The following is a 26553-nucleotide window of genomic DNA, read 5'->3' on the forward strand; positions in this document are numbered from 1 at the left end:
GCCCCCCGAGTGTGTGAGTGGTGGCGGTGCCGCGCTGTCCGGGTTCTGTCGTCCCGGAGGGAGCGAGCCGCGGTGCCCCCCGGCCAGGAGCGCCCCCGGCCCCGCGCGGAGGACCAGGAGGGGACCTGGGGGCGGGCTGCGGCCGCGCTGGGCCGCGCTGGGGCGGGCTGGCGGCCCCGCTCCTGCGCCTGCTGCTGTCCCTGGGACCCGGGTGCCGGCACTGAGGCGTCCCCGGCGGACAGCGACCCCCTTCCCCGGCTCCCCTGGCCGCCCCGCCGGGGAGGGCGGAAGATGCCGGTGAAGAAGAAGAGAAAATCCCCGGGGGTGGCAGCGGCAGTGGCGGAAGACGGAGGCCTCAAGAAGTGTAAAATCTCCAGGTATCACGTTCCCCCCCACCCCGCCCTCAGCCTCCCGCGTTCCCCCGTGAGCGGCTGTCCGGGGCCCGGGGGTGAGCCCCCGCCGACACCGCGGGCTGCGCCTCGGGCTCGGGCTCCGTGTGGGCGCTCCGGCGCCCGGGGCCGTGCCCCTGCCCCGCGCCCTTCCAGACCTGGACGGGAGTGCAGACCGGCGGAAGGGTCGCCTCTGGAATTTCTTTGAAGGGGAGGGGGTGAGGAGGGGAGCGGCCTGGCGCTGCCCGCCGCCCGGGCTGGGGCGGGGGGGAGCTGCACGCCGAGTCTTCGCAGCGGCCGGTGCCGGAAGGTCCCAGCAGGAAGCCGGCTTTCTGGAAGTCTGGTGGCTCCACCTGCGCCAAGTCCGTGTGCGCGGCGTCGGGAAGGCCCTGCTCGCGGTTCTGTTTCCGGGCATTGAGGACGCTGTTCGCGGTCGACGTGATCGTTAACAATCTGGTCCTTATTTTACCCGGTACCCCCTCCCTCCCCCCCGAGAAAGAAAGCGAAGGGAGAGCTGAGCTGTAATTACGGCTCTTTGATCCCGCTGCGGCGTGTCCTTGAGGCGGCCCAGCGGCGAGGTGTGCTGCTCGGTCTGCAGGCTAGGTGTGACAGGGGAGTGGTCCCGCATCTGCTCCTCGGGTGTCCGGCCGTGTCGCCGGCGGGCCCGCGAGGGAACGACTTCACTTGCTGCCATTGAGAGGAGACGGTAGTCAGCCTTGTAGACGTGATGGCAGAGCTGTCTCCTTGCAGAGGCGTCTGCTTACGGCGGGAGGTACGTAACCTAGGCTCCTCTTCCTTTTTGTCGTGGACGGAAGTTTTCCCGTCTCGCTGCGGTTAGCAGAAGAGCCGGTGCACGGTGACACGGCCTCCCGGGCCTCCCGGGCCTCCCGGTACCTCGCCCGGGAACTGGCCAGGGCTGCGCCGCCAGCCCGTCTGTACGAAGCAGACACGTTAGCTTTTACTGCTCCCACGTGTGGCCGTCCTCCGTGCGTAACGTGGCACAGTTATTTACACCGAGCACGCTCAGAGCCGCGCAGTGGTGTTACAGCCCAGGGGGCCGCTTCGCTGTATCAACCTACAGTTTTCCATGCGGGCCTCCATTGTTAGATGACTCAGCCGCCGAAGGCGCGGCGTTTCTAGGTCCTCGTGCAGGTGTCACTGTTTGAGCTCCTCCGGGAAAGGTCCTCTGAAGTTCCTTAAACCCCAAAGGCCGATTTTGAGCTTCCCAAGTTTTAATGATTTTATGGAACGTACGGACTTTGGCGTTAAATAGCTTTGGCTCAATTATTTGTACAATTATTATCTTTTTATTTGTACAATTTTGTTTTTAATGTGTGGAGTTTAATTATACTCTTGGGTCCTAACTCGTCTTTTATCTTCAATCATCCATTTAAGTTTCGCAGATGATCAACAACTGTTAATATGTAATTTTTAAAAAATATTGATTCATTAAGTACCAAAATCTACTTTGTAAGATTTTGTTTTCGAATGTTTGTCTATTTTACAGAAATACAATTTTCACCGCTCTGAAGATTTATACTTTCCCAGCTTAGCCCTGTATCGAGACCATTAGGTTGAACTTCCACATGCTCACTTCAAATCTGGGGAAATGATTTTAGTTGATGTTATTGGACTTTGATAGTGAGCAAAGTAGCATTTCCGGCTTTGTTAGCAAGAAAATTTTACATATAGACTACTGTTTCCAATTTCCAATTGCAAATACAACTCCCATTTTTTCCTATAATACCAGCTGTAAACAAAACACTTTGTTTAGTTTGAATTGAAGTAGTTCATGTTGCACTTAGCTTTTCACTGAAAGTTGAGACTTGATAAAATTCTTAGGTATTTGTGTGTTTTCTAAGCTATTGCAGATCCCAACCCCCTGCTAGACTAATAAGTGGAGAGGAACATTTTTCAAGCAAGAAGTGCCTGGCTTGGTTTTATGAGTATGCAGGTAATGAAATTAATATAAGAAGATATCAGTCACATGCTTTAAAAAGTGTTTTGGTTTATTCATTTAACAATTATTTATTGCAGGCCTGCTTTGTGTTAGTGCTGTGACCTGGGATCAAGGTCAAGACTGAGAATTATGTGTAGGCTAAGAATTCGGTGCTATGTCAGGATGCTTTTTCTTTAAATATGTAATTTAGTATGTGCTAGTGGGAGGGGTGAGATTCACTATGAATTCCATTTGTGAACAGGTGCATTTATTGGTTTAAGTCCATTAGCTAAAGGAGAGTTGATATTCTGAAAAACAAACTATGTAATAAAACATTATACACTTTATGTAGTTCTTACTGTTCTTTTGCATATTCTGTTGACAATTTTCTGAACCCAAACTGATATTTTTCTGAAACTTTTTGGAAACGTAGTAAAAGATTTGAAATGCAGATATGTCATGGCACAGCACATTTGCCCTTTGATAATTGCTGTTTAGCCCATCGTTTCTGCCAGAAGTGCAGTAATCCCTAAGAACGGAAACACTGATGTGATACAGTGTGATAAATGCTGTGTTGGGAAGATGCACTGCGATAGTTCAGAGGACGATAGAACCCATAGAACCCAGCCTCATGGTGTCACGAAGAGCTTCTGCAGGAGCTGTGACTTAAACTAAACCCTGCAGGTAGTGGGCCTAAAGCTCTGGGCCCATGGTAGGGCTGGAGCTTAAGGGTGAAAGCCAAAACCAGGGAGGAGACTTTGGTGTTCAGCAAATGTGTGAACAAGAACACTTCCCATTTATGACTAACTTTTTTATAAGTATGTATGAAGATATTTTTTTCCCTTAGAACCTAGGTTTTGGTCTTCTAGAATTCATGATTTTATAGCTTTCCCCTCCTCCTTTTTTAACTCTGATTCTCAGTGTCTAACATAGAACAGTGTAGATGGAGTCACTCTTACGTTTCATGCTAATCCGTTAAGGTCTAAAGTATACTCTGAACTTGAAGTGTAACCCTAGGCTAACAGTATGGAAGGTAAGACCATTGATGTAGCTTGAATCAGCTGGATCCCCAAAGTATAATTTAAAAATTGTTTAGTAACAGAACAGATTCTTTCTAGACCAGAAAAACTGCTATTACTGGCATCCCAAGACAATGTCTAACCCAAATTAAATGAAAGGAATTCATTTCTTACTGACCTCCATTTAAAATGGTGACCCATTATTCCAAGTGCCGGTTTTACTGGAATTTATGATATAGAATCAAAAAGCCCCTCATCTTATTTCACTTGTAAAAAGACACCTTAAGATACCATAAAATTAGTGCATTTTTTTTCATTTCTGCTCATTTGTATTACCTCTCCTTGGGACTTTGGTGGGTAGCATGAGATTCTAATTAGTTAAACATTTATTTGCTATGCTAGCATTTTTGTAGTAGCCAGCATAATAATTGCTCTGTGTATTTCAAAAATCATAATTATTTAATGTATCCTTACAATCATTTTGTCACGTAGGCAGTGTTACCTCTTTTTAGAGATGAGAAAACTGAGGTTGAGATTAAGTAATTGGCCCAGGATCATACGGTGACAAGAGCGAGGATTCAGATTTAGGTCATTCTCTTGCAGAGCTTATGCTTTTAATGACTACTGTCTTGTCATTTCTGTTTTCAGTATGTACATGGCAACTCATTTTCCTTCTACAAAGAAATATTAGTAAATGCACTTGAAGGCAATTTATCTTATGTATGGAACGACTCATTCAGTAAATGTTTCCTGAGCATTTACTGTGTGTCAGGCTGGGGACACAGTAGGGAACAAGTTAGACAAGATCCCTACCCTTGGGGGATTTGACTTCTAGTGGGGAAGACAGTAAATAGGTAAGTAAGCAAGATAAGTAGAGATTGTGGAGGGTTATAAATGTTAAAATACGGTGTGGTGTAGGGACACAAAGTTAGAAAGTTTGGATGACTTTCAAATAGGGTGATAGGGAAGGCCTCTCTAGACATTACTCTGGGTGGAGACCTAACTGACCAGGAGGAACCAGTTATTTGCCAAATCAGCAGTAGGTGTTCTGTCTTAAAATGGGGGTGTCCCTTATTAAAATGGAGACTGGGAATAATGCACGTAAAGCACTTAGCACAGTACCTGGAATGAGTCAGAACTCATACGTGTAAACCGTTGTTAAAGGAGTAATAGCATTACAGCATTAGGTGGACTGGCTGTGTTTTAACAGTACTGTTCCAGAATTAACAGCATAGCTCCTGTATAGCTCATGGGGAAGGTGTGTTATTCATTGAGCACAATTTTTATTCCTGAGCGTCTGCTATGACTGGCATGGTTTTGTACTCTGCACATCTCTAGGAACATTTTATGGTTATAAAAAAAAAATTGATTTTTTGTTTTAGTTTAAAAACGATTTTACCACTAATCTGGTTAATATAGGTGACGTGTGGTAAGCCTGATAGTTTTGCTCTTGCACAAGACCTCTCCTCTTGAGTGATACTTACATTCACAAGGATTTGTTAATACGTGGGGCCTGTTACTGAACAAAAGCGTGGAAAGTAAAAAGGCACTTTTTAAATCTTACAGAGAACCCAAAAGAGGATAGAATTGCTGAGTTCTAATAAAACTATAAATCTATTAAGTTCTTTCTTTTTTTTTTTTTTATAACATTTGGTTTTTTTTGAGAGAGAGAGAGAGAGAGACAGAGTGCGAGCTGGGGAGGGGCAGAGAGAGAGGGAGACACAGAATCCGAAGCAGTCTCTAGGCTCTGAGCTGTCGGCACAGAGCCCGACGTGGGGCTCGAACTCATGAGCCATGAGATCATGACCTGAGCCGAAGTTGGACACTTAACCGACTGAGCCACTCAGGCACCCCTAAATAATTCTGATAGATTCTAAATAATTTCCAAAGCTTCTTAAGTTGAATGGAAGCCTATTTTTTTGCCTGAGAGTTAAATTCAGCCCCAGAGTAGATTTATTGGAAGAGTATATTTGAGAAAGTAAAACTAACATTATGTGGTCTGGGAAAAGAATATTAGTATTGACCTTGCTTTAGATTCAAATTTGTTATTATTTGCATTGCTTTGGGAAAGACACTGAACATTTACAGAAAGGTCTTGTGTATGTCATATATATCTCTTTATGACATAATTTAATTTGAATCTCATCAGATTTTAACCACTGATCAATTCCCCAGTTTCTAGGGAGACTGTTTCATGATAGTGACTGATATTTCTTGATAACAGCTCTTCAGCTTTGTCTTTTGATTTCTGATGATGGCTGCTCTGAGATCAAGTCAGTTTTCTTTTTCATAAGAAAAATTGACAATGCATTCTTGTTTTGGCTTAAAAAAACCTTTGTTTTCTTCCACTGAATTTTTTACCTGACTTACTTTCAACCAAACCACATGTAGGGGAACATACTCAGTTATATTTTTTAACAGCTTTATTGTATATGTATGTTTCTAAAATTACAATGATTAACACATTCTCATTAAAAAACTTCTCCAAATATATATCGGGAAGTGAAAGTCCTAAAATTACCACCCTTTCACCTTTTAACACCTCACTGCATAAATAAGTGCAGTACTTATTTAAACCAAAAAATTAAGCATTTTGGTTTCAGACCATGTTTTAACGTCCTCTTAGCAGCCTGGATGGATCTCGTCTGAAGCTGCAGGACTATATTGGCACACAGACTGGACGGCTGCATTCTTCTGTTAGGACAAACTGTGGAGCGTGGGTTTCATGTTGTACTTGTGAACGAATGATAGTGGGTGTAAGGTGCCCCCCCCCACCTCCCCCCCAGTAGCTGTGGTCTGGCTTGTGATTTATAAAGCTGGAGTATTTTTATAAGTTCTTAAGAAAGGAAAACAAGGGTTTTTTGGGTCACTTTAACAATAATATTTCAAGACTATGTTTTCAAAAATCAGAAGTAATAGCATATTTCTATCGTATTTTGTAATTGCTTTAAATGGTTCGATCTTTTTATAACAAAGGACAGTTTCAGATGTACAGTGTAACAATTTGATATATGTATATACTGCAGAATGATCACAGTAAGTCTAGTGGACATCTCTACCCACACAGGGTTATACATTTTCTCTCATGATGAGCACTTTAAGACCTACTCTCGTAGGAGCTTTCCAATATACAGTATGGTAGTAGAGATTGCAGTCATCAGACTGGCTGTACGTCACATCCCCAGGATTTACCTGCTTTATAACTAGACGTTTGTTCCTTTTGACCACCTTCATCCATTCCACCCCCCACCCACCCCAATCCCTGCCTCTCACCTCTACCTCTGTATCTAGGAGTTTGGGGCCCTTGTTTTTGCTTGTTTGTAGATTTCACAAGTAAGTGACATCATATGTTATTTGTCTTTGACTTCCTTCAATTACAGCATAATGCTCTCAAGGTCCATCCATGCTGTCACAAATTTGTTGTAATCTTACAACAAATTTTGTTGTTTGTAATCTCTCACTTACAAAAGAGACCCAGCAGTGATGTAAATCACTATCTTTTGGGAATCTGATGACATAAAAAAGTGGGAGAATGGGTGTATTGATTTATATTTAGTGTTATAGAGGGAGAAAAATAAGAAACAAGCTAAGTATCATTAAGTTTTGGACAAATGGTAGACATAAGTGAGGAATTAAACTTTTGTTTCAATGTTAAGGTGGTGGAACTAATGCTTTGCTATTTTAGAACCAAGATGATAAGGAAAATAGTAGTTTCTTTAAGTCATTATCTTCATAATATGTATATCTTTTTAAAATATTAAATTTTATTTGGTTGTATTTCAAAAGGGTAATAAATGACCTTCTGTTTTAGTAAGAAAACAGGTGTTCTTTGCTTACTGTCTTGAGTAATGGGTTGGGCCTACATGTTGTCATAGAATTTCTTATACTTCTTTATATTTATGCATTACCAAAAATTTTGTTCAGATACGCTCTCATGAATGTTGTTTTAATTGATAGGTTCAAGTTACTATACAGACAAGTGATTGATATTTTTTCTTTCCTTAATTTCGTTTTGTAATGTGGTGTTTCAAGAATATTTCAGAAGTTTTACATTTTAAATCATATAGCTGATATTTAACACTTTATCAAAAATATATCAAAATTCAAATTTAGTTATTTATAAAAGTTATGGTGTATTCATAGATGCCTTTAGTACAATGGCTTATGTTTTATGTTGGTATTAAATTATAACAATAAAATATATAAATTATTTTTGTCTTTGAAGGTCCTGATGAAGTTGTAGGGCCAGAAGGAATGGAAAAATTTTGTGAAGACATTGGTGTTGAACCTGAAAATGTATGTTTTATTTCTAAGTAGAATGGAATACAAGTGGGATATAGCATATTTATAAATGTCTAAAAATTGGGACACTTTAATCTTATATCAAGATTTTGTTTCTTCATGTTTTATACTGTAGATTTTCATTTAAGGTATTTTTAATCAATTTAAGTTGGGCACTGTTCTCTTTCTTAATACAAATGTCATTTGTGATAGAGTGAGAGAGATTCCACCTTCAGAAACTGTTAGAACTTCTTACTTTTAAGAAATTGGCCCACTTCTTCAGAGTTAATAATTCCAGAGGTTATACTCTTTAATAGTTGAAGGATGGAAATAGTTGTATAAAAATGCTCTCCATGATAAAATATAGACATGATTATCTCTGTGCTGACTTTTCCCCTATCCTTTATGTTCTGTTCTTTCCAGATTATTATGTTAGTTTTAGCGTGGAAATTGGAGGCTGAAAGCATGGGATTTTTTACCAAGGAAGAATGGTTAAAGGGGATGACTTCATTACAGTAAGACATTTTTTTAAAAAACAAATTTGATGGCCTATTTGAAGATCTTAATTGATATTATATGCTTCATAATTTTTAGAAGTAAGGTTTCACCTTAAAATACTCACATTGGTTTGATCTGTGACAATCAGTTAGGGTTTGATAAAATTTATATTGTGGTCTTGGCAAAATGAACAGTTACCCCATCTTTCCTATTCTCTGAGAACCTTAGTACAGTCTTATTAAAATTATTGACTCTTCGTGGGTGAATTAGAGGTCTGCGATCAAAGTTAGTTACTCTCAGATTGAGCAATGAGCAGTTTCCTTCTCTGAATACAGAGTTCTGCCACGGAAGGAGTTTTTTCTTTGAGCTGCCCCAAGTTCTGGGGCCTCTTCAGTTTTATGCTTTATTTTGAAAAGAAATCCGAAGGTAGAGTTACATGGCACTTTTGTTGTTTCTTTTTTGCCAAATTAATCTTATAAAGAACAAAAGTAGAAAGCTTATATGGCTCACCTGCAGCCTTCAGCCAAGTTCTGGTTACTTACTTACTGAGGCTGCCTTTGAATTCTTCTGTAAGTTACAGAATTGCTTCTTGATAATAATTTGATCTTGACTTTCCAGAGTAAAGTGTGCTTAGTTGCAGAATCAGTTAGTAATTATGTGTTATTTTTAAATTATGTCATGTTCCTAATGTTCGTGCAGGATGTTACTAATGATCAACATTCTAAAATAGAGGAAGCATTAATTGATGATATTTTTGAGCCAAAAAGTGGAGGTTAATTAGCCATGTGGTTTCCTATTGTGGTTATGCTTTTATTAACACATTTAACTATTTTTTATTACTTGTTTGCCTGTCCTTACATTTCAGAATACCTTGGTTATTTTTTTCAAGTGTTCATATGGAACTTAAATTTTTATATTTGAATTTTCAGCATCTAATGTTTTGTAATTTTCCTTTTTAACCAGCCTTAACATATAGCTATTTTATGTATATTTTAGGGAAAACCTTTGCTTATATGAGCCAAATTATAATTTCTAAGATAGAATATAAAATCAAACCTGTCATTTCAATTACTTATAGGAGAGATGAGGAATCAGACTCCAAGGTAAAGAAAATGTTCGCCTAGGTTTATGTAGCTACTTACTGGCAGAGCTAGGACCTGGAATTTAAATTCCCTCATCACCAGTCTAGCATACTGTGCTTTGTTTGCGTCACGTTTCTGTATGTATGTTAGCGTTCTTTATAAAATGCAACTTTGAATCATGGTGTTTACAACCAAGCGTGAACTCTGTCATTCATCTAGGTGTCATAACCTACCAATTAAAATGATGTTGATTCTGAAATTCTTGGAAATATCCAACCTGCAATTAGCTTTTTAGAGAAAGATAAAATATAAAATATTTTTATGAATATAAAATACGGAGGAGTATGCAAAGAATATAAACTGGTTTTCATGTAGCTTAGTCTGTTTTATTGAAATTTTCGTCAGTTATAACATGGCTTATTCATTGTAAGACATTTTAGTTGGCACTATAACTGCTTTTTGTACTACTCCTGCTGTATTTTTTGTGTATTACTTGTTTTGAATAATCAGTTTGTGTATTTTAAAACCAAAAGTTTTCTCATCATGTGTCCGCATAACTTGATATAACATAAAGAGACTTTGTATAACAGAAACTTTTAAATACAAAGCATTTCTAATAATTATTCTTGAATAACTAGCATCTGGCTTTGGGTACAAGAATAGAAATTGACTTAACCCTTGAACTTCGGTTTTATTAGCACCTCGTCTCTCTAGGAAGTTCACAAGCTGAACAAAATGGAAGCAATGATTTAACATTTAAAGTTGACCTAGAGGTTTCCGTTTCACTCCTTTATGCTCTCTTGCCTGTCTGCCTAGAGCCCTGTCTGTGTTGTAGGGCCTTGGAGCTGCTCAAGTCAGGCAAGCCCTCTTGACTGGGAGGGACAAGAGTTGTGTTTTTCCCCCTCATCTAGATTGCTATGTGAAATACCAAGTATCTTTTATCAATTAGCTAAGTCTTTATTACTCCCTGAATTTCCTTATACAAAACTTGCTGAGGAATACAGTAGTTTAAAATTTAAACTGAGAGACCAAAGAACATATGTAAGTCTTAATTTTTTATTTTATAGTTGCCTTAGTGTGTTTGGTTTTATGTTGACTTATAATCATAAAATGTAAACCTTCACAGACTCGATTCCCTTTCTAGATTTTTTAATATTTTTCTGATTTCATTTAATCTGGGCATAGTTATTTCGTGGTCCCTTATATCTTAATATAGTTATCAATTGTTTCAAGTTAGTTAATTTTAACCCTTAGAGCTCTGCTAAGGAGTAGAGACAGTGTGGTAGTTAAAACATACACCGTGGTCAAAGGTAGTAGACGGTAATAGCCATGAGTAGTTAAAATCTGTAATTATATAGTGTTGATCAGCATTCACAATACTTGTACGTTCATTTATGTTAAGGCTATTGATGCCTACTTTTCATAACTGGATCGCCTTTTTTGTGTGAGAGAATCTGTGGGTATGAGTTGGTACATAAGTAGACTGGCACGGCCATTTTGTAGGTTTCGGAGGGCGCCATTGCCATCTCTCTGTCGTTGTTTAGTAACAGCCAAATTTCTCCTCAGATTGGATTGGATTTGATAGTCATTCATGATCAACACTTATGTTGTGTAAGCTACTGTGCCTCTTAAGTGCTGATCACAGGGAAGCTGGAGACGTGGCCCCTGCCCTTGGGTAACATGCTGAGAGGGCCGGGGCGGCATGGAAATACTGCGGCGGAAGCCAGGTCGGAGGGGACAGGTGCTAGAGTGAAAGTACAACGTCCTGTGGAAGCACAGCTGGGGGTGAGATGAGTGTCGGCCGAGTAGACAGGAGAGTCTTCGTATGGGGTCCCTGAACTGGACCTTGAAGAATGATTAGGATGACGACGGTTCAGGATCTAGGAAAATGTTCTTTCTGAAGAGGAGATTGTGAGCAGAGCCGGCGAAAGGAGAGCACGTGCGAAGGAAAGAACATTGACAGAACAGGGCTGCGTCCCGGGTGGTGGGGTAACGGCTCCAGACGGAGGGCCTGAGCCGGCCGGTGGAGAGAGCTTCGCCCCGTGTTCCAGGTCCCTGTGTCGGAGGTTGGCGGGGAGCCGTCGCTGGAGCAGTTGTTTTACGCCCCGGGATCACATCCTCTTGTGACCACAGCAGGCCCCTTCCCCGCCCCGGGAAGGCGCGGGGTGTGGCCCGCGGACCTCCCTCTTCCTTGTGTCTGTGGGGGCCAGAGTGCGCGGGTACTTCGCGTTTTTGCTGGCTGCCCGCTGGAAGTGGGGGTGGGGCGAGGGCGAAAAACCATGCTGGTGGAGAACACTGTCCTTGGTCGCGATCGTGAGAAAACCGGCAGGAGGATAGCGTCTGACGGGAATGGGAGTACGCAGCTGCCTGTGGGTGGGTTACGAGTTGTGCACCTTCTGGTCACCGTTCTCGGCCCTGGACTTGAGGATTGGAGGCGGTGGTCTGGCCTGACCTTATTTAGGGGGAGCGTTGGGGAGCGTCTGTCCGATTTTCCCGTGGGGACGGGGTGCTCTGGGGCGTGTGGTGTGTGACTGCCGCTCACTTAGCATTTGGGGCCAACTGCTAGTCGCCATTAGCATTCTTCCCCTCTGCTCTCCCCGACATTCATCTTGACGATTTTTAATTCCCCATCCACATTTCCAGACATCCCCAGGGGTGTGCTGTTTTGTTCTGGTCAATAGACCTCATTCACAGAGAGTTCTAAATACGGAACTTTGTGGATAAAACTCTTCCTGTTACAGATCGGGGTGCCACAGCACCTTACTAATTAAGGAAGAGGACCTCACTTAGAGCTAAAACACGGATGGTGATTTCTTCTCATTTTAGAGGGCTTTAGTGAAGCAGAAATGTAAAAGCCTTCCTTGTTAATCAGATGTTTACAATACTCAAGAAATTAATGTCCAAGTCCTAATGTTGAAATTTAAACCCGTCTCCACTCGTTCTCACCTCAGTGGCCTGGAGAATGGTGTCCTGTTGTGCCAGCGTTCTGTAAAATCTGTGGGGTTTTATTTAGTTGTTCTTCAAAAAACTATCCCTTGCTTTCCGTGATACACTAGTTAAGTATGCGTTTCTTTTTACTTCAGGGGAAATGCTCTTTCTAAACCTCCCAAGTTATGGGGTATGGACGTTATTAATTGCTGAGTCTATTTGGGGCCAGGTTAAATGTAAGAATTGTGATGTGTTCACTGGTTTTGCAAGGTCTGTTCAGTCTCTATGAGACCAGTAATGTGCAAGGTTGTTGTTGTTGTTTTACTCTTTTCCAAGAAAACATTACTTGTTCTTTGTTCGGTTAGATTCTTTCTCTGCTCCAGATTTAGGGAGACGATGAGCACTGGTGTGGGATAGTTGGGACAGAGACAACAGTGTGATTTTTTTTAAGGTGATTTTTAAACCATTTGCTTCAAAAGGAGCATCTCACACTGAGAACTGTTGTAAACATCTAACTTGTGTGTTCTCATTTAATCTCATGGTTGTCTATTGTTGTCATTTTAAAAATGAGGAAACCGAGGCTAAAGGATAAAGTAGCTTCCTGAAACCACGTGTGTGGAAACGGAGAAGGTGCACTGTTTCGGGGTGTCTCTCCATATGACTTGGAACTTTGTTCTTCCCCTCGTGTCCGTCTTAAGCTTACTGAGAGCCCACCCTAAATAACATTGTGCTCTTTGTCCCTGTGGAGTGTTATTTGCAAAAGGTTGTCATTTTATTTGGATTCTTTTCTCCTTGGTAACTTGTAAGTCACTGCTCACAGACTTGATAATCTTGTTTGAACTCCAATTTCCTGCTAACCTTTCCCAGGGAGGGATTTTGAAACTTTTTGTAATTAAATAAATATATACTTTGTGGCTTATTTTTGGTATTCATACTTCTGTTTAACAAATAATTGTGGGGCGCTTGTGCACGCCAGGCCCTGAAGAAAGATTTTAAACCCCAGTGGTCGTGAGAGGAAGACCTGAATGCTGGGAAGTGTCTTTATCGTATGTCTTCCTGAATCTCAGGTGTATTAAGGTTCTAAGGGAGAGTCTGTGTGAAAATGTGAATCACGTCATTAAAAAATAATGTGAAAAACGCTTCTTCAGGAAGCCACAAAGATTTAGAAGATGAGGCCTCTTAGGATGGATCATCACGAGGAAGATCGTACATGTAACTGGCTGCTTAAAATGCAGTGCCCTCTGAACTTACCACCTCATGACGCTGGAGGGCCTGAAGACACCCAGATTTCCACACAGCATCACAGGCACATGTAATCTGAGAATTTGTTCCTTTTGCATATCCTTCTGGTAGTAGTTAACTGCGTTTTCAATGCCATTAAACCTTTATTTTTCGCATAATGAAGAATGTTTGAGCTGATAAATCCACTTAATCAAATAGTAAATAATACATTTTTAATAAATAGTAAGAATCTTGTTTCTGCATGAAACATATTGTGCCCTCATTCATACATAGGAACTAGGCCCCAGACAAATTGGATGGTTAACCTATCCAAATTTTGATTTCCTTTTCTGGCCATATGGCAGATGAAATGTGCAAAGAAGCCATTTGTCATGTAAAACATTTAAATGCAGGATAAAATATAAAAATGTATATATTTTAAAAAGCATGCCTGGACTTCACTGTAAATTAAGGAAAATAATCAGAGGCCAGAAATGAGGAGAGATGGTGATACCATAGGGACATTTAGATCTGACACTTAACCTTAAGGTTACTACCTGTTTCTAGTCACCTGGCGTCTGGCCATTAACTTGTGGTGCATATTCTGAATAGGAAACAAAATGGCAATGCCTGAGTAGGGTGAGAATCAGATCAAAAACTCATATTAAGTCACTGATGTCACACATAGCTAGTAGATGGAGATGTGATTGCTTGGGCTTGGTTCTGCATACGGTGAAGGGCTTATTTCCAAGAGAGTTCTTACCAGAAATTCTTCATCGTGCAGATTCAAAGCTGGAATGCATTATTTGTATGACACAAGCCAAAAATGTATTTTACAAATGTCCCAGGTAAGTAGTGTTTTCATGTATATGGTGGAAGTGATTCTTCTGTACAGGAATGCATTTTAAACAGAAGCCTCAATTTCTGCAGAAAAAGGTTCACTTTTTAACAATCATAAATTACTAAGCATATTGGGGAACATCTTAAATTTCAGAATTAGACTCTTTAAGACTAGTATTTTGAATTATCTTAATCTCAGCATAAAATAGCTACTATGTTTAAAGAATAAAGAACGGCCTCAGATGATCAGATTTCCCATGCATAATTAAATCTCTGAAAGTGAAAAACATTAAAGATTTAAAAATCAATGGATGAGTTAAGAAGGAGGTGGGTATAGAATCAGTGACCTACAATAGCTGAGGCAAATACGCAAGAAGATAAGGGACATAGTGGATAATTTTTTAAACTGTTGAGTTTCCTGAATTTTTTAGATGTAAGCCCTTCATCAAGTGTGTAGACCACAGGTATTTTCTCCCACTCTGTAGCTTGTGTTTTTGCTTCTTATAACTTGGGCAGAGCAAAATTTTTAATTTTGACGGAGTTCACTTGATGAGTTTTTCCTTCTATGAATTGTGCTTTTGATGTCAAATCCAAGAATTCTTTCCCTAGATCTGGAGAATTTTACCTTTTGGTTTTTTTTCTGGAAGGGTTTATGTTTTTATATTTTACGTTTAAATCAGTGATCCATTTTGAGTTAATTTCCTTAAAGGTGAGAGACAGGTTTTGGTTTATTCCTTGGCTACAGCTGTCCACTTGCTCCATAGTTCATGTTTTGAAAAAGGTCTTTTCCTCCCTTGAATTGCTTTTGCGCCTTGTCCGGTATCGGTTGGACACGCCTGTGCGTAGGTCTGTCTCTGGGCTCTCTGTTCTGTCGATCTGTGCCTTAAGCCTCTGCCAGTGCCACGTGGTGCTGCTGTATACAGAATCTTGAAACCACAAAGACTGATTGATCTCTTTTCAAAATTGTTTTAGCTCTTCCAAAAGTTTTAGGATGATCTTTTTATCTGCAAAAGATCTTACTGAGATTTTGGTTAAACTACATAGTGAATTTGGGGAGAATTGACCACTGTTTTCAGGGTCTGAATACATGCAAGATAGCTATGTCTCTCTTTTTGGTGTTTGATTTCTTTCATTGTGTGTAGTTTTCAGCATACAGATTCTGTACATGTTGTGTTAGAATTACATGTGAATATTTTGTTTTTATTTTGAGCCATTTATTTTTAATTCTAATATCAATGTATTAGTTACTAATATGTAGAAATACAATTGATTTTTGTGTGGTTGTCTTGTATCCAGTGACTGACCTTGCTGAACTCACTTATTCTGAGTGTATGTGTATGTGTGTCTTCGTTGGGTTGTCTACATAGACAGTCATGTCCTATGATTATAACACAAAATAGGGAAATAGGGACCATCTTATTTCTTTTCCGCTCTTGCATGTCTTTTATTTCCTTTCCTTGACGTATTGCATTAGCTGGAACTTCTACCATTGTGCTGAATAAGCCTGGTGAAAGTGGACACCCATTCCTTTGCTCCCTAGCTGTGGGTTGTTTGTAGATGCTCTTTATCAAGTTGAGGGAGTTGCCCTCTGTTCGTGTTTTTCTGTGAGTTTACACGAGTTGATGTTAAATATTTTAAGTGCTTTTTCTGTATTAAATCATCTAATCATGTAGTTTTTCTTTTAGAGTGTTAACATTGTGGTTCCATTGATTGGTTTTGACTACTGAATCAGTTTGCATACCTGGACTATATCCCACTTGGTGTATAATTATTTTTATATGGTGCTGAATTCTTTTTGTTAATATTTGTTAAGGATTCATGAGGGATATTGGTCTGTTTTTGTTTTTGGTTTCTTATTTATCTGAGGATATAATAGACATAACATTGTTCGTTTTGGGTGTACAACATAATGATTCAATATGTATGTATTTTGGGAAATGATTACCACAATAAGTCTAATTAACATCCATCCATCATCATAGTAAAATTTTTTTTTCTTGTGAAAAAAAAAATTTTTTTTTTTGATACTGCTTTTAATCGGTTTTGTTGTCAAGGTAAATCTGGCTTTATAAAAGGAATTAGGAAATTTTTCCTTAGAATTTATCTTTTGCAAGGTAGAACATAGAATTGGTCTTCAGAGATTGGTGGAATTCTCCCATGAAACCATCTGAACCTACAGGTTTCTTTTTCAGAATTTTTGGGATTTTTGAATTCGATTTTTTAATAGTTACAGGGCTACTCAAATTACTATTTATTTCAGATCATTGTGTCAAATTATTTGTTTCATACTGTGTGTTACAGTAGTTTTTATTTTTCAAAGAATGGGTCTATTTTGTCTAAGTGGCCATATTTATATCCTTTTCATGTCTACAGGTCTGTAATGGTATCTTTTGTTTCATTCCTGATATTGATAATTTTTGTCTTCAGTTTTTCTCTTTGTCATTCGTGCTAGGGACTTGTCAGTTTTACTGACTTTCTTTTTCCAAAGAATCAGCTCTTTGTTTCATTGATTTTCCTGTCTCATTTTTCTGTTTTCAATTTTACTGATTTCTGCTCTTACTTTCTCCTGCTTGCTTTAGGCTTATTTTGCTCTTCTTTTTCTAGATTCTGAAGATAGGAGGTTAGATTATTGATTGAGATTTTTTTCTCTCTTATAATATTTGCATTTAGTTCTGTGAATTTCCCCCTCAGCACTGCTTTGGGTCTCACAAAATTTGAGTTGCGTTTTTATTTTCATTGAGTTCAGTTTTTTGTTTTTTGGTTTTTTTTTTGGTTTCCATTGAGACTTGTTCTCACCCATGGATTGCTTAGGAGTTTGTTTAGTTTCTAAGTGTTTGGAGATTTTGCTTTTATCTTCCTGTTACTTCTAGTTTGGTTTCATTGTAGTCAGAGAACATATCCTGCGTGATTTCAGTTCTATTATATTTGTCAGCATTTTCTCAATGGCTCAGGCTGTGGTCTCTCTTGGGTTCTGTTGTACAGACACTCGAAAAGAATATGTGTTTTGTTGTCACTGAGTGGCATGTTCTGTTAGTGCCAGGTGGATCTTGGTGGTTGGTGGTATTGAATTCTTTCCTGATGTAGTGTCTGGTTGTTCTGTCAGTTCCTGAGGAAGTGTTTCAACAGAGGAGTGTTGAAATTTCTAACAATAATTGCATATTTGTTTATTTCTCCTTTTACTTCTCTTAAGTTTTTGCTTCACTTTGCAGTTCTGTTGCTTGGTGCAAACATTTGTAGAATTGTTGCATCTTGTGGGGCGCCTGGGTGGCTCAGTTGGTTCAGTGTCCGACTCTTGGTTTCAGCTCACGTCATGATCTCACGGTTGTGGGATGGAGCCCCGTGTCAGGCTCCACACTGTCAGCTAGATTCTCTCTGTCTCTCTCTTCCTCTGCCCTTCTCCCTGGTCGCACGTGCTCACGCACTCTCTCTCCCTCTCTGAAAAACAAACAAACAAACAAAACTAATCGTTACATATTTTCGGTGGATTGACCTGTTATCATTACATAATATTCTTCTATGTTCTATTTTCTTCACTTGGAAGTCTACATTAGCTCATATTGATGAAGCTGCTTCTCCTTTATTTTGGTTACTGTTTCCAGAATGTGTTCGTTTTTGTCTTTTACTTTCAGTCTGCCTATGTTGTGTTTGAAGTCTGTTTCTTCTAGATAGCATATGGTTGGGTCACTTTGGTTTCATGAGTTTTTTTGACCTGCTCTGTTAATCTCTGTGTTCTGATTGGTACAGGCTACTTACATTTAATATAATTATTAGTACATTAAGGTTTAAGTCTGCCCTGTATTTTACAATTCAGACTTTTCCACTTGGTTCTTTTTTGTTAGATTTCTTTTCCTAGACTCACTGTTTCTTTGCTGAGACTTGCTACATTTTCAAGGGTTGTTTTATTGGGTCCATAATTGCTCATTGAAGCATTTTCATCATAGCTGCTTTAAAATCTGCATCAGATAATTTTAAACACATCTTGTCATTTACATGCAATATTTGCATGTATTGGCCCTCTTTTTACATTCTGCTTGCCATCTTGGTTGTTGGTATGAGAAGTGCTTTTTTATCGGAACTTGGAAATACTGAGTATTATGTTACGAAACTCTGGATCTTATTTAAACCTCCATTTTCGCTAGCTTTCTGTCACCACCTCATTAGGAGGAGGGGATTCTTCATCGCTGTAAGCAGACAGGAGAGGTCCCGCCTCCTCCCAGGCACCCTTTGATGGCCCAGGGCGCTACTCCTTACCCCTTGCTGGGAGCGGAGCTGAAGTCCTTGTTGTATGTGGTTCCCACTGACGGTGCAGGAGGTGGAAGGGGGGCGTCTACCTCCTTCCTGGGGTGGGTGGGCCATGCGGTCCTCATTCAGTCTGCTGGCAGCTGTGGGCACTGAGCGGGCTTTTTCTGTGCTGTTTGAATGGAGAAGAGTATCTTTTCTAAGCTTGCTTTCGTGCTAGGCTGTTCAACTTCTGCTGGAGGGAGAGCGAGTTTTTGGTTTCTGTCTACCCCATTGGCATTTCTGGTTTGCTGACTCCTTCATCTCCAGATCTGGTGGAGAAAAGGAAAAGAAAACCCAGGAAGCGCCCCACTGTATTGTTCCTGAGAATCTCAGAGTTCTTTCAGTCTTGTGTTTGTTTTATGTATGTCGTCTCTGGCTTTTAGTGGAATGAGCAGGAGACATGGATGAAAAGTACATTGACTTCATCATCCTGGAAGCAGAAGATATTTGTCTACTAAAAAAAACAAACGAACCTTCTGTCCCCTTCCCACACTATTTAGTGTCGATTTCCTCTGCTCCCTTTTGGAACCAGATTCTTTGAAAGCATTTGGCTGTACACTTGACCTTTGAACAACGTGGGAATTTTTATTGAAACCTGGAAATTTTGAGTATTATGTTATAAAACTCCGGATCTTATTTTTTCTTTGTTTATTTTCAGAGTGGGGAGAGAGGCAGAGAGAGGGAAAGAATCCCAGGCAGGCTCTGTGTTGTCAGTGCAGAGCCTGATGTGGGGCTTGATCCCATGAACTGTGAGATCAAACCAAGAGTTGGACGCCCAACCGACTGAGCTACCCAGGCGTTCTGACTCTGGACCTTATTTAAACCTTCTGTTTTAGCTGGCTGCCACCAACACCACCTCGGCAGGAGAGGGCAGGAAGCCCTCCTCACTGCTGGCAGGCATGGGACTTCCTGCACAGTCAGACATCTGCGTGTAACTCTTGACTTCCCCAAAACTTACTAGTCTACTGTTGATTGGAAGCCTTTCCCATGACATAAACAGTCAAATAGCATATTTTGTACATTAAATGTATTATATACTATGTTCTTACAGTACGGTAAGCTAGAGGAAAGAAATGTTCTTAAGAAAACTGTCAAGAGGGGAGCCTGGGTGGCTCAGTAGGTTGAGCGTCCGACTTCGGCTCAGGTCACGATCTCACGGTCCGTGAGTTCGAGCCCCGCGTCGGGCTCTGTGCTGACAGCTCGGAGCCTGGAGCCTGTTTCGGATTCTGTGTCTCCCTCTCTCTCTGACCCTCCCCTGTTCATGCTCTGTCTCTCTCTGTCTCAAAAATAAACATTTAAAAAAAAAAGAAAAAACTATCAAGAAAATATATTTACAGCACTATACTGTGTGTATCAAAAAAAAATATATCCCCATATAAGTCGACCCACACGGTGCAAACCCTTGTTGTTCAAGGGTCACCTTTACTTATTTTCTCTGATTGCTCTCTTCTTAGTGTCTGTTAAACCTGTTCTAAGACTTTTATCTCTACGTTCTCTGAAACCATCTTGTCAAGGCATCATTTACAAGTGAATAATCAAAGCAATAATATTTATCAGAACTGGGCTGAAGCTTTAATTGTACTTAGAGGAAAATCTGTAGCTTTGAATGTTACATTAGAAGAGAAATGGGGGCGCCTGGGTGTCTCAGTTGGTTGAGTGTCCGGCATCAGCTCAGGTCATGATCTCACGGCTCGCGGATTCAAGCCCCATGTCAGGGTCTGTCATGCTGACAGCTGGGAGCCTGGAGCCTGCTTCACATTCTGTGTCTCCGCCTCTCTCTGCCGCTCCCCAGCTTGCATGCTCGCTGGCGCGCGCTCTCTCTCAAAAAATAAGTAAAGATTAAAAAAAATTTAAAAAAAAAGATGTTTAGAGTAAAAGGGAAAGCAAACCTGCAGTTGAAATAATTAAGAGATTCTGCCAAGATGATTAAGAAAAACAGAAAGCGGGGTGCCTGGGTGGCTCAGTCAGTTGAGCGTCCGACTTTGGCTCAGGTCCTGATCTCACAGCTCGTGAGTGTGAGCCTTGTGTCGGGCTCTGTGCTGACAGCTCAGAGCCTGGAGTCTGCTTCTGCTTCTGTGTCTCCCTCTCTCTCTGCCCCTAACCCACTCGCATTCTGTCTCTGTCTCGCTCAAAAATAAACAAACATTTAAAAAAATGAAAAAAATTAAAAAAAGAAAAACAGAAAGCAAAAATAAATAATAATACAGACTAGAAAATACCTCACCTCAGTGAAAAGACCCAGATGGCTTTTCAGCTGATTTTGGCCAAACGCTAATTCCAGTGTTTAGTAAACTTTTTCAGAAAAGAGAAAAAAAGTAATAATTATAATTTCATTTTTCTAAGGCCTATGCCATGAGCTTGTTATCAAAATTAGTGAAGAGAGTGTGAAGGAATGAGATTTACCAGCAAGTCTCACTTACGAAAATAGCCAGAAAAATCTAGGAGTGTACGACACCGGTAACAAACATCACTCAGTTTGGCTTATTCTAGGAACGCAAGGTTTAATCAACATTAGAAAATTATCCAAAACATTTACACCTTAATAAAGTTAGGAGTCACCTGTCACATTGTGGGTTTAGAATAGTCAAGGTCTTAGTTAAATTTGGGTACTAGATATCTCTAGTACATGATGAGAACTAAGTCCGTTCTGGGAGGAATACTGTGGGTCACGGTAGATGGTACGGCCCATGTAATGAAAGGGAGTCAGGTGTATGCTCAGAGATGGCAACCTGGGAGTTAGGTTTTGGTGAGTGAGGTTTCGTCGGCCTGTTGGAGGGAGCACCACGTCGAGTAGAGGCAGTGATCTGTGCTGACACATAGCTGTGGTCAGTGTGCGTGGTGAGTGCGGCTTGACCAGAGCTCATGGTGTGGTGACCTGGTTCTTGCTGAGTCAGCCCGTGGGAGAGCGTCTCTTTGAGCCTTTAACTGGTTTCCTTCTTTGGCATCTGTACCTTATTTGAAGTCAGGTGCTGCCACTGATTGCCTTGGTGCTTAGTCACTGAAAATGTAGGAATCTGAGTTTATGACAGAAGCACTAATACAATGTGTTAATTTTCTCTGTGTTATAGCCTGAACTTTCAAAACCACTCATGGCTAATCCCTGTCACCAAGCTGTGCCTGAGAATTTCCAGTGAAATCTGTGACCGGGGCCTGGTTCATCTCCTCTGTTCTGCCATCTTCTTAACTTTACATGTAGTAAAAGTACATCTTCTGAATCTCTTCTTGAGACATACTCATGATTGTACTGGAGCTTTCGATTGAGCTTTTTTTTTTTTTTTTTTTAAAGGTCATTGGACTGAATTTCATTGGTTGCCAGGTTTTCTCTTTTTTTCCTATTTTCCTTTTTTCCTTTTTATCCCATTGTACGAGGTCAGTACGAGGCAATATGTTAGTAACTCTAAATTTGTGAAGCAGAATTTTAAACCTAGATTGATTTCATTAGATGCACTGACTTTCTTCTCAATACATTTCTTCTGACCCCCTAATGATGCTTTTATTTAATTTTATGGATTTTATAATGTATTTGGCTTTTTTAATTTAAGGTGTGACTGCACAGAAAAGTTACAGAACAAATTTGACTTTTTGCGCTCACAGTTGAATGATATTTCTTCGTTTAAGAATATCTACAGATATGCCTTTGATTTTGCAAGGGTAGGTAGAATTTCCATGTTTTGTAATTTTAACATTTTTTTCATCTCGGAACCACACTTAGGGAAATTTTTTACTTCCATTGTAGGATAAAGATCAGAGAAGCCTTGATATCGACACTGCTAAGTCTATGCTCGCCCTGCTGCTTGGAAGGACATGGCCGCTGTTTTCAGTGTTTTACCAGTACCTGGAGGTATGTGCGCTGTTCTCATCTGGAAGCATTAAATATTAATTGTAAAACTTACTCTGAAAACGTACCTTTAAATGAGGAAACATAAATGGATCTTTAGATAGTGTGTTTTTAAAAAAAAAACTTAAGTAAAAAGTTTCTGATAAATTGTGTACATATACGTCGTCATTTGTAGACACAAGTTCATGTTCATTAATATATTCTGTACATGAGATACTTTCATTCCAGCCTTGCAGTCCCCCTCCCCCCCATGAAAAAAATGAACCCTCAAATAAACTATAGCAAAGACGTTTTTCACACAAAATTAGTTTCTTGGGTTTTTGACAGAAAACTGATGCTCGTGTACAAATGTTATGCTTCTAACTCGGGTTTCAGGTTTCTTCGTAAATTACTAGCTCTTAGGCTGATAGCCACATAAGGGAACCCGTTGTGTGTAGTGATAACACTTTCCTTTTCACTTGGGTTCAGTCTAAATAGTTAGAATTAAAATTTTATGCCCACAAATATGAGAATGACTACTTAAATGTACTAACAACTTTAAAATGTCTGCTGAATTTATGAAGAAAGTGTTCATTTAGCAGGTTTAGCGTAGCACCTACTACCGGCAGTGGTTTTAAGATACTGTTCTTTTTTTCCACTGCTTTCTTTGGTTTTCTGTTTTTGTGCCTTTTCAATTTCAGGTTTTTTGGTATAGATCTCACCGTTTCTTGAATACAGATGCTTTTGCTTTTTGCTTTGAAAATGATTTCTCATAAAGCTGATTATCATAGCGAATTCCTCGGAGTAATTTTGTTGAAAGCTTCTGCCGAGAGGCAGTCATGACCAGGACTTGAGCGAGTGGGTTTCAGGTACACTTAGATCTTTAAGCCTGATAGAGTAGGCTTAGGAAAGGCTGGTAAAGTAGACGTTTTTGATGAATGTTATCCGTCTTCCTCCTATTAGTAGTTTGGGGCAAAAATAAAGAGGACTGAATCTAAAAATAGTCACCTCTACAGGGAGCTAAGAGGACAAAGTATTTTCAACGCTGGTTATGGGGAGGGTGTTTGACACTGTTTCAAATTAGGTTTTATCCCTGTTCAGCGAATGAAGAAATGGGCTCTGTTGTTAAGTAATGTTCCCAAGGCCACTCAATTCAGTGACAGAAGTGGGGTTTGAACCCAAGCCAGTACTCTTTCCACTGCCTACAAAAGCACCAGCTTCAAGATGTGGCGGAACATTAAATCTCACGCAAAGCAGTCTCCTGGGAAGCCGTGTGAGGGAACTTAGTGTACGTAGGATACGCTGTATGACTTGATTTCAGTGACGATTATAGAAATGCCTACACGGAAGACACTCAGGCGTTTTATCAGATCGGTACCTTTGTTGCTCCTGTTACTTCTCAAAAATGAAGGAAAGATAAAGAAAAAGTAGGTTGGATGATGTTAACATGTAAACGGCCCTGAGGATTCTCTTGGAAGCCCAAGTGACTAAAGAGGACTAAGTGCTTTAAGAAAGACCAAATCACAAAAAGATGGCATAACTAGATTTATTTAAGTCAGAGCCTTAGATAACGCTTGTTCTGTATTCCAAATATTTATATCCTCTTCTACAGCAATCGAAGTATCGTGTTATGAACAAAGATCAGTGGTACAATGTGTTAGAATTCAGCAGAACCGTCCATGCCGATCTTAGTAACTACGATGAAGATGGTGCTTGTAAGTATAATAACTGTGTTTTCCTAGGAAAATGAAGTTCTTTAAACTGTTAAGTGGGAACATGCATTTGTGTAGCGTTACCATAAAGAATTTAAAGTTGCTGACAGTAACTTTTCTTATGGAATCATGTTGAAGGTGTGGGGGAGGGCTTACGTTAGAAAGTCTGTGCTGACAGGTGGAATGTTGCCAATTTCTCAGAAATGTAATGGAGCAGTATAGCTAAGGTTAAATGATAATTTCTGCATGTAAAAGCTAAAATTCTGCTTTCCTGCCTTGCCTGGCATTTTCCTATGGAAGAAAAGAACAGTCAGGATTTAAATAGAGAAAAGCAAAACATCAGGTACAAGAGAAAAACCTTCAAGGCTAATCATAGTGCCCACTGATGGCATAGCAGATTATGCCACAATAAGTTCCCTCAGAAATGCCTCAGTAAACACTTGATGAAATACCTTTTCAATCGTTCAAGTTAAAATATCTGTCCATACTCTTCAGTGGAAAGGGCAGAATACCATAAAACAGATCCTTGAAGTACGCTGTAGGATACATTCCTATAAAAGTAAATTGAAATGTGGACTTCTGCGACCCTGAAGATCATACAAAATGCTGAAGAAGGAATAACTTTATTCTGCCTGTAGTTTACATTGTGACCTCTCCCCCCGGAATGTTCTAAAATTCAGTAATATTTTTGGAAACAGCCCTTTGGTAGCAGCAGTAAACTTGCAGGCAGGCCTACACATGTGTATATTCATGCGTGTTTTGAGTCAACATATGAAACAATTTTTGTATAAAAATAAAGCTTCCAGATTTGTTTGAAAAAGCAGAAAATCTGACTCAAGTATGTGAGGAATTAGTGACAGAAGCCAAGTAATAGCTTGTGTCCAACTTGCGTCTCACTTCGCTGGCTTGTAGCTACGCCACCAGCTAGGGTGCTTTTCGGCTGCTGTTTATGATTGTCCCTGTCTGCCGATTTTCTTAGAGTAGGGAGGTACGTCAATAAAAAATGAGAGAAAGACCATTGAGGGGTATGTGTTTTAAGAAAAATAGGGCCAGCGTACTCTTTTCTGGCCATGAGTTTTCCCCTCTTTTTCAACGAACAAAAACAGTGAGCTCATGTAGGGAATGGCTCCTGTAAGGAAATGAGTGTGGACCCCCTGCTTTATGCGAATGTCTTTTTATTTATTGTTTTTTTATTTTTAATTTTTTTAAAGTTTATTTTTGAGAGAGCGAGCGAGCAAGCATGAGCAGGGGAAGGGCAGAGAGAGAGGGAGACACCGAATCCGAAGTAGGCTCCAGGCTCTGAGCTTGAGCTGTCAGCACAGAGCCCAACACAGGTCTCGAACTCATGAACTGTGAGATCATGACCTGAGCTGAAGTCAGCCACTTCACTGACTGAGCCCCGTAGGCGCCCCTCACATGTTTTTTCAGTATAGTTTTTAGGTCAGGTGTTCATTAGGCACTTGCTTTGTGTTTAGATTTATACTCGGTCCTGTTACTGGAACAAAATAATTCTCTTATATGGCCACTCCTTCAACAAGCTTACATGCTCTTGGTGACGTAATGTAGAAACATGTTGAACACTCTCCATATTCCTTAATAGAAATAACAGTGCTGTGAGCATTTAGACAAAGGGAGCAGTCAATCTTGACTTAGTTATTGGAGAGTTCTGAAGCCATTGCAACCTTATGAAGGAAGCTGCAGCACATACCCCTTGTGGAAAGTCTCTTCTATCAGGAAAGAGCAGGCCGAGAAGGAAAAGCGCTAAGTAGCCAGCAGGACAGGAAACACACCTTAGACGCCGGGGTCCGTCCTCATCACCACCAGAACTCGGGGAGAGTGTTTGTAGTGGGAGGTCTGAGGTCACTGAATTCTAACAAATGCTTCTCTCTTTCTAGGGCCTGTTCTTCTCGATGAATTTGTTGAGTGGCAGAAAATCCGTCAGACATCATAGCAAGAGCTCTTGCGGAGAAAATGCAAACCTTCTGATGCCCACGTGTGTACAGGCTAATGAGAGGAGAAATCCAAAGGCTGCATTTTCCTTCATGTGAAAGACTTCTCCTAGTACTTTGTTTTCCTTTTTTTTAAAAGGAAGTTTTCTTGTTACATGTGATGGGCATTGAGCCACACCTCTTCTGAGACTGAGTATCCAAGTTTTGTTTTGGGTTATGTTTATAACATTTATTTCAGAACAATAAAGATTCAGATTTGTGACAAAGGCCTTAAAGTGAAGATGTCCCTTGAGTGTCAGAGTGGTATTTATTTTTGTAAATTTTAATTCTTGAATTTTAGAGGATCTTTCTTGCCATGGATTTGGAATTTTAAAGATTCTGAACAACCTTAATATTTGGGAGTGTGGCCTGCTGATAGTACGGCTCGTGTATTCATCTGTGCACTGTTAGGAAGAATGTTGGCTTCACTTCTGGGATGATGATTTTCTGATTCAGCAAATAAATACATTTCTGGATATTGGGCGTTCTCCAGCTTTCAGCTCTGGTTTTCTGTGAAAGTACCATGGTCTTATGCACATACTTTATCTGAAAAGTTTA

The 26553-nt window shown here is 40.3% G+C and overlaps 1 protein-coding gene across 3 annotated transcripts; it reads left to right on the plus strand.

The window, feature by feature from the left end:
• Positions 1-26483, plus strand: DCUN1D5 (defective in cullin neddylation 1 domain containing 5). 3 transcript variants are annotated; one of them, XM_049614203.1, is made up of 8 exons: positions 1-377; positions 2252-2343; positions 7573-7643; positions 8052-8143; positions 22021-22129; positions 22215-22319; positions 23908-24010; positions 25903-26483. In XM_049614203.1, exons 1-8 carry the CDS (start codon positions 292-294, stop codon positions 25956-25958), a joined length of 714 nt encoding a protein of 237 aa, XP_049470160.1. In that variant the 5' UTR covers positions 1-291; the 3' UTR covers positions 25959-26483. The 3 variants fall into 3 exon arrangements, with proteins under 3 accessions (XP_049470160.1, XP_049470169.1, XP_049470179.1); XM_049614212.1 differs by lacking the exon at positions 2252-2343 and having other exon boundaries at positions 302-377; XM_049614222.1 differs by lacking the exons at positions 1-377; positions 2252-2343; positions 8052-8143.
• The last annotated feature ends 70 nt before the right edge of the window (positions 26484-26553 follow it).

The sequence above is a fragment of the Panthera uncia genome, chromosome D1 (assembly GCF_023721935.1).
Source record: "Panthera uncia isolate 11264 chromosome D1, Puncia_PCG_1.0, whole genome shotgun sequence".
NCBI classification, from domain to species: Eukaryota; Metazoa; Chordata; class Mammalia; order Carnivora; family Felidae; genus Panthera; species Panthera uncia.

What these genes read in the sequence shown, in the direction of transcription:
- DCUN1D5 (XM_049614203.1), top strand. Translation starts at nt 292, where the DNA reads ATGCCGGTGAAGAAGAAGAGAAAATCCCCGGGGGTGGCAGCGGCAGTG. An exon ending in AAGGGGATGACTTCATTACA is followed by an intron (nt 8,144 to 22,020) that starts GTAAGACATTTT and finishes TTTTAATTTAAG; the next exon opens with GTGTGACTGCACAGAAAAGT. An exon ending in CTACGATGAAGATGGTGCTT is followed by an intron (nt 24,011 to 25,902) that starts GTAAGTATAATA and finishes CTCTCTTTCTAG; the next exon opens with GGCCTGTTCTTCTCGATGAA.